Source organism: Pseudorasbora parva, chromosome 14 (assembly GCF_024679245.1).
Source record: "Pseudorasbora parva isolate DD20220531a chromosome 14, ASM2467924v1, whole genome shotgun sequence".
Lineage (NCBI taxonomy): Eukaryota > Metazoa > Chordata > Actinopteri > Cypriniformes > Gobionidae > Pseudorasbora > Pseudorasbora parva.
Genome location: NC_090185.1, coordinates 17,354,842 through 17,373,228, shown reverse-complemented (window position 1 = coordinate 17,373,228; position 18,387 = coordinate 17,354,842). Strand labels below are relative to the sequence as shown.

At 32.1% G+C, this 18,387-nt stretch overlaps 1 protein-coding gene across 1 annotated transcript in view; it reads right to left on the bottom strand.

Annotated features, from left to right (window-relative positions):
• LOC137040237 (R3H domain-containing protein 1) overlaps positions 1-18,387 on the bottom strand; it is a 45,994-nt gene that overhangs the window by 4,877 nt on the left and 22,730 nt on the right. Inside the window, 18 exon segments of the mRNA XM_067415703.1 lie at positions 1,269-1,319; positions 1,322-1,371; positions 1,515-1,666; positions 1,750-1,904; positions 5,166-5,283; positions 5,599-5,841; positions 8,052-8,129; positions 9,173-9,339; positions 9,515-9,793; positions 12,550-12,767; positions 12,898-12,951; positions 13,064-13,092; positions 13,250-13,345; positions 13,499-13,607; positions 13,693-13,833; positions 14,584-14,643; positions 16,751-16,829; positions 17,014-17,143. Coding sequence (XP_067271804.1) covers positions 1,269-1,319; positions 1,322-1,371; positions 1,515-1,666; positions 1,750-1,904; positions 5,166-5,283; positions 5,599-5,841; positions 8,052-8,129; positions 9,173-9,339; positions 9,515-9,793; positions 12,550-12,767; positions 12,898-12,951; positions 13,064-13,092; positions 13,250-13,345; positions 13,499-13,607; positions 13,693-13,833; positions 14,584-14,643; positions 16,751-16,829; positions 17,014-17,143 — 2,209 coding nt within the window.

The following is an 18,387-nucleotide window of genomic DNA, read 5'->3' as shown; positions in this document are numbered from 1 at the left end:
TGTAAACAACATTTAATTAAACGGCTAAGTAAAACATTTTGAAAATGAGAAATAAACTGCTCAAAGCTCATTATGTGCTCAACTTATTAACCGAGAGATGTGCGAAGACTTAATATCTAATTAAAAAAACCTGGCGTTAGTTAGTAAATGACACCGAGCTATACGCATTAACCTTTAGAGGAGAGTTTGAGTTTTCATAAAAAAAAATGTTCTTAATATATAATAATAATATATACATAATTTTAAAGTGTTGATAATTATATATATATATTATATATATATATATATATATATATATATATATATATATATATATATATATATATATATATATATACTATTTAGCTTTTTTACAATAATGTTTATTAATAAAGTTTTATTTAACTTTGAAGTATAATAGGAACATCTATTTTGTATGGTCATATACCAAAATATTTACCAAAATATCTAGCAAAATTTGCCCAAATTATACCAAAAAAGGACACTGAGCTATAACCATTTGAGGCAAGTTGGAGTTTTCACAATAAATTACAAAAAAAAAGTTTACACATGTAACATTTAAAAAAGAAAGAAAGAAATATATATATATATTTTTGGTTTAATATTTTACTATTTTTAAAATATTTTTAATACCTCTTTATTTATTATAGAAATATAATATGAATAATTTTTTTTATTGATTATAAACCAAAATATTTACCAAAATACCTATAATAAATATAATATTTATAAATAGTTAAATAAAAATAACAAGCATTTAAAAATATTGAAATATTATTTATTTTAATAAATTATTCCAAATATTTTTTTTCTGGAAACACTAAAAATACACGTGTATAATCAGAGACAAAATTGACATTCAGTAAATTTAACCTTTGTTTATCTTATTTTATATAATGTAATATTTTTCTTTTTTCCCCAATTGTATTGTTTTACCAAATATCTACCAAAAATTGGGCCAAAATATACCAAATATATACAAAAAAATTATGTAAATGTATTATATATATATATATATATATATATATATATATATATATATATATATATAGAGAGAGAGAGAGAGAGAGAGAGAGAGAGAGAGAGAGAGAGAGAGAGAGAGAGAGAGAGAGAGAGAGAGAGAGAGAGAGAGAGAGAGAAAGAGAGAGAGAGAGAAAGAAAGAGAGAGAGAGAGAGAAGAAAGAGAGAGAGAGAGAGAGAGAAGAAAGAGAGAGAGAGAGAGAGAGAGAGAGAGAGAGAGAGAGATACACTGAAGGTGGTTGTGATACCTGTGCACTGCTGGCCTGTGATTGGCTGAGAGCCGCAGGGGGAGGGCGCTCTGGAAATGACATCTGCTCTGAACCCGGCGGCTGGAGGAAGCCAACGGTTGAGCTGTATACACACACACACACACACAGTTTGCATGAGGAACACTATAGGCCCAATCAAATCAGATGCTTTAATCTGATTGGTTAAAAGCAGATAGCACTTTTAAATGCATTGGCATGCACTGGATGCATATCGGTGTGTGTTACCTGATGCTAGAGTGTTGTGTTGGCGGCAGCATGCTGTAATACACCTGCATGTTGCCGGAGGGCGCTGGCGCCTGATTGGTCTGTCCCTGCAGCATGATCTGTTGCTGATAGGCTGCCTGTTGAACGTTCTGAGAACCTTGCTGCATGGATACCTGCCAAACGCACACGTGACTTCATTAAAAGGACTCACAGATGCCGCAAAAAAATGAAGAAATTTGCAAAATGCAGCACTAACCTGATACGGAGGCATTGTGGGATACTGCACCATAACACTCTGAATCTGATTGGCCATTCCGCCCTGAGAGCTGACTAGCGATTGGTTCTGAGACTGCTGAACTCCCATCATGCCCTGGTAGCTGGGGGGTTGACCGGGCATGACTGTCTGGAAACCTAAAATGACATTCAGACAGAAACCATTAGCATAGACAACAGCAAATCCGACAAATGACGAAGAAACAACATCTGGAAGAGAAACATTAAGGACAAAAAGCAAAAACAAAGACAGGTTTTACGCAACATTAAAGTTGTAAAGAAATTTGCAGATTAATTAGGAAAAGGCTGAAATATGTGGAATGAGCAAAGGCACTGGCTGGTGTGGAAATGAGCGGGAACAGATGGACGTTAATGATGGAGCCTTAGACAGTTTGTGGCAGTTCGAAACGATACTGAAGAAAAAGAGCCGCTAAGTTAAGTTTGTGGCATCAAATACAAGTAGACATGGCTGTGATGTCTGCAAAAATAGTTGTAATATAATAATAATAATAATAATAATAATAATAGTACTAATAGCCTTACATTTACTAGCATTTTCCAGCAAATCTGTTTGGGTACATGTGTCACCTAATTAATATCTATGAGCAAAACTGATAATGGTTAGAATAATTGGTTTATACATAATATTATTATTATTGTAATATTTCATATTTAAAAATGTTACTTCAATACTCAATTTAATACATTTTAAATGTAAAATGTAACATTTACAATTTAAATGTTTATATTTATCATACATTTGGAATATAATGATTTATTTTGACATAATAATTTTATAATACTTTTATGATAAAATGTATGTAATATTATAGGAATATTTAAATGTATAAACTAGGGCCGGGACTTTAGCGCGTTAATTAAGATTAATTAATTACGTGACTTTAATGCGTTAATTAATTACGCAAAAAAATAAAAAATAAATTAACCACACTTATTTTTGCACCGCGGAACGTTTTTCAATGAATGAGTTTCGACGGACCGATTATACTGGAACACCAACTAGCGCTCCGGAGTCACGACAACAAACCATGGGTGCGTCTCAATCAGCTCCCTAGTTCAGTAGTCAGGGCACTGATCAGGGAGTCAGCCCATTGACTTATGTCCTGATCAATGCCCTGACTAGGGAACTAGGGAGCTGATTGAGACGCAGGGCATGAGTGAACATGAACAAAGAAGCTGATGAGACTGCTTTGCTTGGCCCCGTGGATGGGAAATTTTGTTTTAAAAAACGAAAGAATGGAAGCGTCGTCAAGAGCATGGTAGTGTGCACGCTAAGTTATACAACAAGGAATTTGGGTATCACCGCAGCACATCGAGCCTCAAATATCACAAATATGCTTTTGCTAAACTTAATAGCAAACATTGCGCTGGTCTGCTGGACTGAAATAAATAAACAATATTTTGTTGATTAAGCTTATGTATTCAGTCATTATTCAATGGTATACTAAAAATACTTGTGAAAAATTACTTCTCATTGTTCTCAGGTCAAATATTTATATGCAATTAAAATGCGATTAATTTCGATTAATTAATTACAAAGCCTCTAATTAATTAGATTAATTTTTTTAATCGACTCCCGGCCCTAGTATAAACTTTATACATACATACATACATACATATATATATATATATATATATACATACCGGTGTGTATGTAATGTAATTTGTAATTATATATATATGTGTGTGTGTGTGTGTATGTTAAGAGATTTTATAGATGAGAGAAACTGCGCTCTATGTATGTACTGTATATACACGCATATAAAAATATATATATATATACACACACACACACACACACACACACGTGTGTATATATATATATATATATATATATATATATATATATATATATATATATATATATATATATTTTTTTTTTATACACGTGTGTGTGTGTGTGTATATATATATATATTTTTATATGCGTGTATATACAGTACATACATAGAGAGCAGTTTCTCTCATCTATAAAATCTCTTAACATACACACACACATAATTATAATAATACAATATATAGTGCTCTTTCATTATATAGGCGAGTAGGGATTGTTTGTAGATTGAGATCTTTATGGTGGACAATGGCAGAGTAATTCTCCTTCCTCTCATCGGAGAGGCTTGTACCTCCTCTGTGTACACGGCTATTTTTACCTGCCCTTGCAAGGCCAAAGTGAAGAGAATAAAAGCCTGTTGATTTCCACCATACAAGCCACACACACACACACACACACACACACACACACACGAAAGGGGTTCTTTCAGTTTTACTGTGGGCATGGACACATGCACACACACACTCTAAAATATCACCTCTGAATCGTTTCTCCATTTCTTTCTTTTTTTTTCTTCCAGGTTTTCCAGGTTAAAAATAAGACATCAAAATCTTCCAAAAGCAGATAAAACACAGCCATAAAATATTACTAAACACCCAATTTCCTTTCTAGCAGTGTTTTTACATTTTCAGAAGGAAATGCGAGCGATCTTGCCCACTCAGCACTGCATGGTTGTTGCTATGCGGTTGTTGCTAAGGTGTTTTGAGAGCTTGTTAGTATGTTACTATGGTAATAAAAATGCATGGCAATCATGTCACTTGATACCCAAAATGATGATAATTAGCAAAATATATATTTAAAAATAGTTAGGATAAATTCATAATTGTAAGATTTTTTTTTAAATTTATTTCTAGAAACAGACAAAATTGTCTTTTCTTTTTCAACATATAATTTAGTTTAACATATCTTAAATAATTTAATATGTTTCTGTATTTTCAAAATGCATTGTTTTAGTCTAGGTCTTCCATTTATTTATTTATTGTTATGAACATAGCATTTTGGGTAATTAATATTTATTTATTTATTTATTTAATGATTTTTGTCCCCCCATCAATATAGCCTTTAGTAATTGGAGTTAATGAATATATTTTTTTATTTTGTTTTTGTTTGTCTATCATCAATATAGCTTTTAGTGATATGGCAATGCATTTATGATTTTTTTGTCATGAATTTTAGCCTTGGTGATTGGGTAATAAATAATTGATTTATCGATTTGTTTGTTTGTTGGTGTTCTGCTGTACAGCACTCTGGATCTAATCTGATTTTAAATGTAATTTATGAATAAACTGACAACGTCCGGTAACAAAAATCGAATAGCGAGGGCGTGTGTGGAGTGGTAGTGAGGGTGTCAGAGGTCAAAGGTAAAAGGTCAGGAGTTGAGGAGTGAGGGCTGGGAAAAGAGACCGGTTCACTGTGAGAATGACTACGAATCTCATACAGTGACACGGCCCCGTCTCCCAGCGCTCCAATCAGAACGCACCGACATCAAGCCCTGTTTCTGCTGACACTTAGACAGGAAGTGAGTGTAGAATCGGCGTTAGTACCTGTCTGTTGCGGCGGCAGTGTCTGACTCTGGGGGGCGCTGTAGTGTACCGGCGTCACTGTTCTGTAGTGTTGGCTCGAGTGCGAGTACTGACCCGGCGCACAGTAACACGCCGACACCTGCAGACACACACACACACGTCTGGGGTCATATCATGCAGCTAATGTACCAGAAATCTCTTTATTTGCAGGTATACATTTTATTTATATATATTTATCATTTTACAAAGGTATATTTTTAATTAAAAATATATTTTTAAGGTGATTTAATATATATTTTACAAATGTAATATTTTTTTAATCAATAATTAAACAAATAGTATACATTTTTTATAAATACAAAATATTTATATTTTAAAACTAAATATTTTATATTTAAAATGACTTTCTTAAGTTATAATACTACTTTATAATGCACCACAAACATGTTTATACCTGCTGCACGGGCTGCTGTATGTATCCGTGTGGCTGCAGGACAGTTTGATTGACAGGTGTGGGATGGGGGTAGGCGTGGCCACTCATGGGCTGTCCTGCTGATGGAAGCATGTAACCAGTGGGCGGATGATTCTGAAGCACCAGGGATTGTGGGTAGAGGCCCGTGTGTGGGTCCGGAGCATCACCTGAAGGCTGCCGAACTAGATTCATCTGGTTGAACTGGGCACTTAAACCGTCCTGTTGCTGTTTTAATGCACAAACACACACACCAAAAAATGTCAATTTCACTGTAAAAGCCAGAAGTCCCGCATCAAATGACTAACTATTATATACATGTAAAAAAATAAAAAAAAATAAAAAATAAGTGAATATGCATAATTTTTAATATTATTAATTAAATATATTTTACAGACACACACACACACATATATATATATATATATATACACACACACACACACACACACACACACACGCACGTATACATGCACACATACACACACTTTTATAGAAAATCTGTTAATTTATGAATGTACTTTTAAAAAAAAATGTACAAAAACTAGTTCTTTTATAATAAATATTTAATTTAAAACAATTTTTGTGATAAAAAATATTTTAGAATGCACATTTTTGACTTTATTATATATTTTCTAATACATTGTTTACATTTATACATATATTTGAAAAACTATTTAAAAAATATAATTAGATATCTAAAATGTAGCTTCTTAATATTATAAGAAATATATTTTATACAATTAAGTAAGAAAAACTGGTTGTAATAGATATTTATATTAATTATAAATAATATACACACACACACACACACACATATACATATATATATATATATATACACACACATACATACATAGACACATACATACATACATAGATATATATTTTTTCAACCCAATCAAAAAAAAAAACAAAAAAAAAATGATGATGATGATAAATTAAAATTAGGTCATTTTTATAATAAATTTTCTCATTTGAAACCCAAGATTACGCTTGGGATTTACTATTCATTTGATTGCGCAACAAAAGGAGATATTTTTATAAAAGTTGAAGTGGATCACACACTGAAGGGGTCATGAGATGGGAGTCCATCAAAAACTAAACCAGGGCATCACATCGAGGACTTTAAGCTTTAAAAACCAGCTCAGATCAAAGTCCGGCCCCTCATCCAGCAGGACATCGCCACTGGCAGATGCCTTTTTATTAAAGTAGTAACAACATCTGGTGTCATTAAATATTGATGTGGTCTGAATTTGTTAATAAGGGTGTTATATTTAGTAGAAACAGGTCACACAGAGAGAAATATGACAGAAGTGACCCAATTCAGTCATTAGGCTCCGCTGGGGACATCAACTCACATGGGGCTCGTTTTGAAACTTGAGAGATTAATCAATAAAACTGACGGAACAGAAATAAACCGAGAACAGAGTTTCTTTGGTATCCTGCGATCAGAAACTGGATGTCAACACAATATGGAAATTAATAAACAAAAACCCCCCCACCTCCCACAAACAAAAGATAAAATGACTAAAGAGAAGAACAGGGACAAACCAAAAACAACAACAACAACAACAACAAAATACTGATATTAAAAAAGACTGAAAAAAAGAAAATGGTGAGGAAAAACAAGACAACATTTTAAAAGGGGCCATATTCTACACTTAATACAATGTAATTATTACATTACTGTATTATATATTAATAATAATTAAAACATTTTTAATAAATAATTTATATAATTACTACATGTAATAATATTTATAAGTATTACATATTTACCTCATTCAAAATTATTTTAATTTAACAAATTAAATTAATTGATTAAAGATAAATTAAAAAATAAATATAAATATAATGAATGTCTAAATAAAACAAAAAACATGAAAAATATAAAAATAATACAATTTTAAAAGTTTATGTATCATGTATTGATCTTTCATTTCAAATGAACAAGAAAAATCAAAAAATCAAAAAATAAATGTATAGTATAAATGATATATACGAATAGCAATATTTATTTCAATAAAATAAAACATTTATTAAAACATTAATAAAAACATCAAAATCAACACAAAACATCTTAAAAATATAAGAGAATATTGTGGATATGATGAATCCATCAACATATATATATTTTTTAAATATATTACTTAAAATGATACAAAATTAAATATATTAATACATTTAATTATTAAATAAATTACTAAATTAAATTAAATAAATAAATAAAAAAAAACTAATTTTAAGTTCAAGAATTGTGAGTTTTAGCATAAACGTATGTAACGTATATGTATGCATCATTATATGAATGAACCAACAAATTCTGTCCATGCTTTCTGAGATATGGCCTCTTTAATAAATAGAGGAGAAAAAAAATGACGTTCACAGAAGGACAGGTGCTTTGATGGAGTGCTAGTGAAGGAAGAGAGAAGTACCACAGTGTATTGTTGAGTGAAAGCAGCAGGCAGGAGAGGAGGACAAGAGACCGCAGCAAACTGCACAGGCTGAGCAGACTGCAGAGAAACGGAGAGAAAGAGGGGGGAGGAGAGAGAGAGAGGGAGGGAGAGAGAGAGAGGGAGGGAGAGAGAGAGGGTGAGAGGGAGGGAGAGAGAGTGGGAGAGAGAGAGGGAGAAAGAGAGGATGAACGACGGGTTTCGGACCACAAAGAGAAAGAAAAGAAAACAAAACAGCACTGAACGGAAAGGAAGGACAGAATGAATGAGATTGGAAGTCACGTCATAGAGCAATAACAAAACAAAATGATTATAAAGGAATATTAACCAATAAAAGATAAAATTACAAGCCAATTTAGCTAGATATTTACATATGTATTACCAAGCCATCATAAATACCACATTTACATGCTATTTTTGTGCTATGAACAATAACCAATTAATAACATCTGTAAATGTATACAGTTTTGCATGTATACAATTAAATAAAATAACAAATGAGAATAATAATTAAACATAAAAAAAAAACATTTACTGATAAAAATTTGCCTGATATATTAAAATTTTGAGAGATAGTGACAGTTGAAAATTATTTTACACAAAGGTCGATAAAAGGCCATACAGATGATAAATATATTAAATATGTCTTTAACTGTATATACTTTAATACTTGATGTTTAAATATTATGAAAACAAATGAACTAATAAGGATAAAGCCAACTAAATTAAATAATAAAATAAGTAAATAAATGTATTCAAAATAAAATAATAATTTACCAGATTAAATTAAGAAAATTTTAACTACAAATAAGAAAAGTCTAACTAAATTATTTAAATCATTTAAATAAAAAAATAGTATTAAAAAAACTAGATAAATTAAACTAAATTATTCAAATAAAATTGTTAAATAAATATAAACATATATATATTAGTGCTGAGGACATTTAATCGTGATTAATCGCATCCAAAATAAAAGTTTGTGTTTGCATAAATGTGTGTGTGTACTGTGTATAATTATTATGGACACACATGTATATAATATAAAAATATGTTATCGTTATTTGAAAAAAATTATATATAAATAACAAATATTTTTTCCTGACCTGTGCTAGAAGGTGATTGGCTGGCTGAGGTTGAGGAGGAGGAGGAGGAGGAAGAGGCGGAGGAGGAGGGGGCGGGAGAGACATGGGCTGCTGGCCCCGCCCCTGTTGTGATGTCATGGCAGGGTTGTAGATCACCGGGCTGCCATCGGGGTTAACAAAAGGCTGACCTTTAAGAGGCAAAAACCAAACAAACACAGTTAGAAAAACAAACACGCATGAGCTAACGCAAAACAGCTACATTCCAATCTTTACTTCAATCATGCAACAAGTTAGTGCGAAAAGTTAGTATCGCGAATACGCAGCGTAACCTCCTGAAGTTAATGTCGGTCAGGAGGTACCCACCTGTCTGTGGATTGAGCAGCACGCTGCCCGGCGGGATGGCGGAGGTGTCCAGAGGAACGATGTAGAAGCTAGCGTTAGTATTAATGTTCGAGTTAGTAGTTGTGCTCTGAGAGGCCGGGGCGGTTGCGCTGCCCCCGATGGGTGCGACTGGAAGAGGGGCCGCGGGGGCCACAGTGAAGCCCCGACCGGGCTGGGGTAGAACAGGGGCGGGTAACGGCAGCTGAGTAGGCCGAGAGAGCGACCCGGAAGAAGAACCTACGCTACTAGAAGAGTCTGAACCTGAAGGAGGGTGAAGAGCGAAAGAGGTTTTATCTGGCTTATACAAGGCGGGAGATGAGATAATGAATGAAGAGGAGGTGATGGGCGGGGCTAAAGAGGTCCAAATAAAAATCATGCCAAAAAAAAAGGGGATGATCCTCCAGATATTGTTTTAAATGATCAGAATTATTTAATTACATTTGTTTTATTATTATTAATACATTTTATTAAATATGTATTATTATTATTAATTATTATTTTTGATGCAATTCATTATATATTATATATATATATATATATAAACACACACTGTAACAAATTATTGTTGGTTTTTGTTGGTTTAACTTAAAAAAGTAAGTAACCTGGTTGCCTTAAAATTTTGAGTTTTTTTTAATTAAAAATTTGAGTTGATACAATGAAGGAAATTTGTTTAATAAATAGAAACTCAAAATATTATTGTTTCTAAACCACATAAAAAATCTATTTGGCATGTTTCACTGCGTCATCAGAAATAAAACACACAATTACCCAATATACTTACAAAATCTTGTAATAATATTTTAATAAAGGTTGTCGAATCAAAAAAAATGTTCATTGTATTAACTCAAAATTTTAATTTCAATTAACTCATAATTTTAAGGCAACAAGGTAACTTTTTTCTTAATATTTTTTACAGTATATATATATATATATATATATATATATATATATATATATAATAATTATATATAATTTTTTTTAACATATATATTTAACATATTTTTCCAGAATAGCCTGAGAAGACGACGACTACAATTGTTCAGACTAAAATGAATAGGATTAAAATTTGATTAGAATAAAAATTTTAATAAAATGAATTAAATTAAACAAAATATTAATATGTCTGCAAATCACATAAGTTCTTTTGTTGTTAATAAAAATAAATAAACAAAACAATAAATAAATATACAAAATTCTGAAAAGAGATTACATTATCTACAAAATGTCTTATCTAATGTGTTTATATGTGGAGGAAACCACTGATCTATTAAAGCAACAGAATTTGTGATCATTCGGAGGGCTGTTTAAACGTAACTGGGCATGAGGAGAGATCCAGCGGTTGCTGAACAGAAGACTGTGTCATTAAATATTAAAAGTGATAAATATATATTGGCATCGACTCCTTGAGCTTCTAAATGCCAGAGCATAAATAACCAATGAGCCCAGAGAGCAGACAGCTCTGAATATGAATGTGTTCTCTTAGCTGTTCCTCGATGGACATGAAATGGGTGAAAAAAAGAGGGCAGAGAGATTCTTTCCACCACACACACACACACACACACACGGCTGCTTAAAGCATGAACACGAAACGATGAAACGAAAAAAAAAACTGTCTTCAAAAGAACAAAACGCTGAGCAGAGGAAAGCAGGACTGGGATAATGAAAGTGAAAATACACACGGTCAGTTCATGTTTAGTATTTGAACAAGACAAACGAGAAAAGATCAAAAACTACAATAAAAATCTGTCACATTCTAAAAGTTATATGTTAGGGTTGATGTCAGAATTACTGTAAATTTCCAAATGTTAAAAACCGTTGATGAATTTGAAAGTTGGAAACTAAATGATTTCTTTTTGATATGCCATTGTGTTATGGTTAATGGCCCTTTACTTGTTATATATGAATCATATGGAGCAATTAAGTATACAATACAGAACAGGCCTTATGAGCGTTGCCATAGAAACAAAACATTTCAGAGTCAGAGGAAGGAATCGATTGGTGCAAAATCTTATGTCTCCTGATTACAGTAATTCCGACAAACTGTAGCGTGTAAAAATAATATTGGCTTAAATTAAAAACCACAGACTTCTAGGGATGCATGATATATCGGTGACCATACCCAATTTGCATATTGTAATTTTAGCATCATTTGTTATTTTAAATTTTAACTTTAAACCATCTGTATCGCTCTGATTAGGCTGATGTTAAAAGCAGATCATAACAGACAGTATTATTATTATTAAACTAATTTTCTCTTTTTCTGTGCCAGGTTTCAAACTACTTGTTATCTGTTTTTTCAGCTATAAATGTAGCTTTGTAGCAGCTGACTTTACTGATCCTACTTCAAACCCATAAATGTCTGAATTTAAATGTATATTTGGCACTGGAGCTCTAACCTTTTAAAATCAACACAAGCTAGAGTTCACAATCTATTTTAATTGCATAATCTATCATGTTCTCAGTGAAACGATATTTCATTAGGGACTTGATTTTATCCATCAAGAATTCCATTGGACGGTGAGAAGCTTTTTAATATAACAAAAGAAGTTGAAGAATTAAAAGTAAGACTCTGATGATGTCAGAGGAAACGGAAAGTCGTTTCAGAGGCAGGAAACATATTTGGTTGAAATGATGAAGGGGAGGGGCTTAAAAATAAGGCCTTGATGATGTCAGAGGAAAAGGAGAGTTGTTTCAGAGGCAGGAATTATTATATTTGGTTGAAAAGATTAAGGGGAGGGGCTTAAAAATAAGGCCTTGATGATGTCAGAGGAAACGGAGAGTCGTTTAAGATGCAGGAATTATTAGATTTTGATCAAAAAGATTAATGAAGACAATATTCTTTCGAATAAAATTAATCGTTCGCAAATGACTAATAAAGTAAACAGCCTTCATTTTGATTACATGTTGATGCAAAAAAAGCACCCGAAACAGCCAAAATCATTTATATCGTGCATCCCTACAAAAGTCTATTGCCAAGTCCCCAGTTAGTCAGCTAGCTGAATGAATGTGTTATTTACTGGTTTTAGACAGCTTCCCCATGCTCTTGCTGCTGGCCGTACTGTCTCCTCGAATCAGCAGGCTGATGCCGCTGAAGCTGTTGGCTTTAGTCATGGCCGGCTTCAGGTTTCTGTGGGAGCTGTCTGAATCTGTGCTGCTCCAGGGTCGAGGATCCGAATACTTCAGCTCGTTCTCAGAGCTGCTCTGACGACTGTTTCCCGAGCGCCCGTCTCTCAATCTACAAAAAAACCCAGCAATTTGTGGATTAAAGCCCGGCGATGAACAAACATGGCTACCGTTTATTCACAAGCGCAAATCTCTGTCTCCTAAACGGTATGTACAAAGAAAGTACACAAAAAAACCTCTACCTGAATATCTGTCGTCTTTGCTGAGTGTTAATGAAAGTCATGTCCTCTTGAATTCTAGAGGGAATTTAAGCATTACAATTAAGATATTTATAAGACACCAAGCACACAAAGCAATAAAGCTCCCACATATAACACATTATGTGTACACTGTGTGTAATATTTTTACCTTTTATCAAAAGGGAAATGTTCTTGTCCCTGCAGATAAAAATAGACAAAGATTAAATACAGGGAAAATACTTTTTTTTCTAGCTTTATCTAAATAAAAGGGGCATGAAGTAGAGCTACTAATAAATACTTAAACTTAGTAATATGTTTATACTAAGATGTTATGTATCTCGGTAAGGAGACGCACGTCTTGGGCGAAGATCCTGTCTCTGGCGCGCTGATATTCCTCCTCTCGCTCTTCTATTGATTTACTCCTTCTGTCGTCCTTAAGACGCATCCGTAGCTAAAACACACACATACACCAACACTTTATCTTCAGGACTGCCGTACAGTGCAAGTTATTGTACATATTTGTTTGCAGTTGGATTATTTCAATGAGAATTTGTAAATGTATATATTTAAGTAATATATTTAAGTCCGTATATATATTTCTTACCCTGCCATCATCCTGGTCCAAGCTGGAGTTATCTCTCTTTAATATGTACCGCTTTTGGAAATCATCTGTTTTATCATCTTTAATGTGTTCAGAAAACTTCTGATCTGGTCTGTGAGAGAGAGAAAAAAAGTTATATTAAAACTTTCTTCATAGTTATAATAACTGAGGCTAGTGACCATTAAATCCATACGTACATTCTAGTATTGCTGGTTTTGTTGATAATTACTGATTTCCCAGTCTGATCGACATTATGGTCCAGCCCAAAATATGCCGCCACCCTGTGAAGGAGCATCCTGTGGTATGATGTCATTGGTGGGAACTTCCTTTTCTGACTTCTGTGGTAAAAAAAAAAAGGTTAATTACCTCATAATTGAGTGCATTTAAGAATGATGTCATAAATATACTTTTATTATTATTATTATTATTATTATTATTATTATTATTATAAGACATAATATTTTATATTTATGTGCATAAGCAACATGGCTACAGTTATATTATTAAATTGCTCAATTATTCTATTATTAAACTGCTAAATTAATAGTACAATTCTTCAAATTAACTCAAAAATATGCCAAATCAATTAATCGCATCCAAAATAAAAGTGTGTTTACATAAATTATATACATAATCATACATAGTACATGTATATATATATATATATATATATATATATATATATATATATTTAAAATTATACACCGTACACACAAACTTTTATTTTGGATGTGATTAATCGATTTGACAGCACTAATATTTAATAAATAATAATAATAATAAAAAAAAAAAAAATATATATATATATATATATATATTAATCGATTATATAAATATATAATATATATATATTAATCGATTTGACAGCACTAATATATAATATTAAATATATATATATATATATATATATATATATATATATATATATATATATATATATATATATATATATATATATATATATATATATATATATATATATATATATATATATAGCAACACATTTTATTTTCTTAGGTATAGAAAGTTGTGCATTATAAATAATTCATGTCAGTATAAACTGTTTTTTGTTTTTTGGCTCGACTTACTCGATGTTACTAATGAAGTCCAGAATATCTTGTTCGAGTTTCAGCAGCATCATTCTGTCCCTGTAAGAACAGCGCTCATTAGCATTTATCACAGCTCATCAGCCTGATGAGAATCCAACGCACAAGTGCCAGATTATTCAAATGTGTGCCTACAAGCTCCGCATCCATCCACATTAACAACCAAAAGAGATGCAATACTTTTGCAAAACAGGATTTTTCTTAAACTTTTAAATAGAAATAGTAAAGGGTTAGTTATCATGGTCATTCCATCAGAACACAAAGCTATTTTAATGAAATTTAAGATATTTCTGTCACTGAAAGTCTATTGACCCAAAACTCTGTCACATCAAAACATTCATAAAGACATTGTAAAATAAGTCCATATGAATCGAGCTGTTTAATCCAAGTCTTCTGAAGAGACACAATTGCTTCATATGATGAAGAGATTTAATTCAGGCTTTTATTAACATAAACATTGATCGTGAACGAGCATAATGCCCTCAAAATTTGCTCACGGAAGCTCAAGCATGAGAACCAATGAGGTTCATTCTTGTGTGTTGCACAGCACGTTTGTGCTTCCCCAAGAACCAATAAGGTTCATTTTCATGTCAACCAAGTATGGTTAAGCTTCCATTTATGTTTGCTGATCAATGTTTATATGTAAATAAAATATGAAATTCAATCTGTTCATCACAAAGTAATTGTGTCTCTACACAAGACTTTGATTAAACCGCTCGATTCATATGGACTTAGTCTATGATCTCTTTTGAACTTTTTAAAGCGTGGGTAAATAGACTTTCAGGAGGGAAAGATACAATGTCTACATTTGTTTTCCCAGAGATGAACAAAAGTCGTATGGGTCTTGAACGACATGTGGCTAAGTCAATTAAACAATTTTCATTTTAGGGTGAACTATTCCTTTAAAATGATTAATAAAACATTATATCTAGAAATATAACATTTATATACAAATATTAAATAGATATAATTTTGATACAATAATTTCAATTCACTTTAGACATGCTACTATCAGCTAACTATAAATAACTTTGAATCACATTAACTAACAATTAGTAAATTTGCAACTACATGTCAACTAATAGTAAATTTGCAAGTACACGCCAATTATTAGTACATTTGCAACTACATGTCAACTAAAATAAATTTGCAACTACATGTCAACTAAAAGTAAATTTGCTACTACACGCCAACTATTAGTACATTTGCAACTACATGTCAAATAAAAGTACATTTCAAAGTTCATACCAATTATTAGTACATTTCCAACTACAGGCCAACTAACTAATAGTAAATGTGCAACTACATGTCAACTAATAGTAAATTTGCAAGTACATGTCAACTATTAGTAAATTTGCAAGTACATGCCAATTATTAGTACATTTGCAACTACATGTCACCTAAAATAAATTTACAACTTCATGTCAACTAAAAGTAAATTTGCAACTACATGTAAAAAAAGTAGATTTGCAACTTCTACATGTCAACTAAAAGTAAATTTGCAACTACATGTCAACAAATAGTAAATTTGCAACTACATGTCAACTAACTATCAGTATTTTTGCAACTACTACATGTCAAATAAAAGTACATTTGCAACTTCTACATGTTAACAAATGGTAAATTTGCAACTACATGTCAACTATCAGTATATTTGCAACTACTACACGTCAACTAAAAGTAAATTTGCAACTACATTTCAACAAATAGTAAATTTGCAACTACTACATGTCAACTTACTATCAGTATATTTAAAACTACTACATGTCAACTAATAGTACATTTGCAACTACATGTCAAATAACTATCAGTATATTTGCAACTACAAATCAACTAACTCTCTCTGTAGACTGTTAGGTTAGGGTTAGTAGAATAAGTTGGCGTACTTGCATACTAATGTCTGTTGAGGACCATAAAATCAATTGTAGCAGATATTAAACACTAATGACGAATATCACACTGTAATGACTGCTAGTTGACTTGCAGTTGCAAAGCTACTTGTAGTCAGTAGAATGTATAAAATAATCAAAATAAAGTGACCTAAATAAAAAGCACATTTTAAAAAAATTAGATCAATTAATCGACAGGAAGTAGCAGTAGTGTTCAGACAAGGGTGTGTTAATGAGACGGTGGGGGGATTTTCACACACCGGGGGTTGTTCTTCAGCGTGTTGACCAGAAACTCGTGGAGGTCTATTCCCGTGGAGTCTGTGTATTCCTGACTGGGATCTAAGAGAGAGATGGAGAGAGATTCATCACACACATTCTGTTGCATCCATCTGGCCTGTGAGAAAACACCTCCCCTGCCAAAAAAACAAAGACAACACACACACACACACACACACACACACACACACACACACACACACACACACACACACACACACACACACACACACACACACACACACACCTCTTGAGAGAGTCTTCTTGGACAGTCGGTCTGTTTTCTCTGGCTTTTCTGAGATTTTCTCACCGTCTTCAATTTTGATGGACGTGTCATCTTTTTCAAAAGACTGACTGAACTCAATATGAATCTTTTCCTGTTAAAACAAATAATAAAACAGATTTAGAAATAAGATATTAACAATAGCAAAAACTAATTCATGTATACAAGATAACATATAAACACATTTACATTTCCCAAGTTGCACCTTTTTTTTTTGATGATTAGAAAAAAAACAACAGCTCCTTTTTGTCATTATGAAGTGAGGAGAGTAATTTAAAGCTAATTATGATCTCTTTCCCTTAGCTGCAACTAATCAGAGGAATTTGATTAAAATACTTTGCGAAGACAATTAGCAGAAGACTTGTAATCATCTCAAGTAATAAAGACTTGCCTTCTCTCACATAATCACAATAAAGAACAAAAAAAAGTTATAACAAACTCTAGACTATAAACTAAAAACTATAAAAGCACAATTAAAAAAACAATTCTGGCCACAAATAAAAAAAAGAATAAAAATAAAAACACAAAATTAGACTTCAGAAATCAGACTATATCAAAAATACATAGTGGCAAAGTATATTTATATATTCTATATAGTTATACTATATCAGACAATAATACTGATGATAAAAAAACGTGTATGCATGTATGTATGTATGTACATCATCAATCATTTTATCTATATATCCACTGATATTTCTCAATAAAGGAAAAAAAAACTAAACCAAATTCCTCACAATATAATTGCACAATAATAATAATAATAATCAAATAAACTTTTTTGTTCAAACACAAACCGCTCAAACGATGCTCATTGTTCGTTCTATTGTTATTGTAAACTTTATTAAATTGACCCTATAACAGTTTTGACAGTGATAGTACAAGCAGTGTATGTTCTTTATAGTAAATATATTCCATTCAGGTGCGCAGCTTTTGGGTTTAGAGGGTATTTTGGCCTGTTCTACTGCACATGAATTTATATTTCATGAATGGGATTTACAAACTCCCCTGAGGAGAAACACGAAGGATTGTGGAGGTTATGAGATCATTCTGCCCTTCTGTGAGCTTTGGACTCGATCCCACCATGATCCTTCACTCTGATGCTAAAACTCTGGTGCTTTATTTCAAACAGAGAGCGAGAGAAAGAGCCAGCCAAATGAACAGCAGTGGCTTTAAAGAGATAGTTCACTCTAAAATTATAATTCTTTCATCCTTTATTCAGTCTTTTGTGATCCCAAACAATTTTGACTTTTTCTCCTTGGAGCACAAAAGAAGACGTTTAGCTGAATGCTCATGCTGCTCTTTTCCGTATAATGAAAGTGAATGTGAACCAGAGCT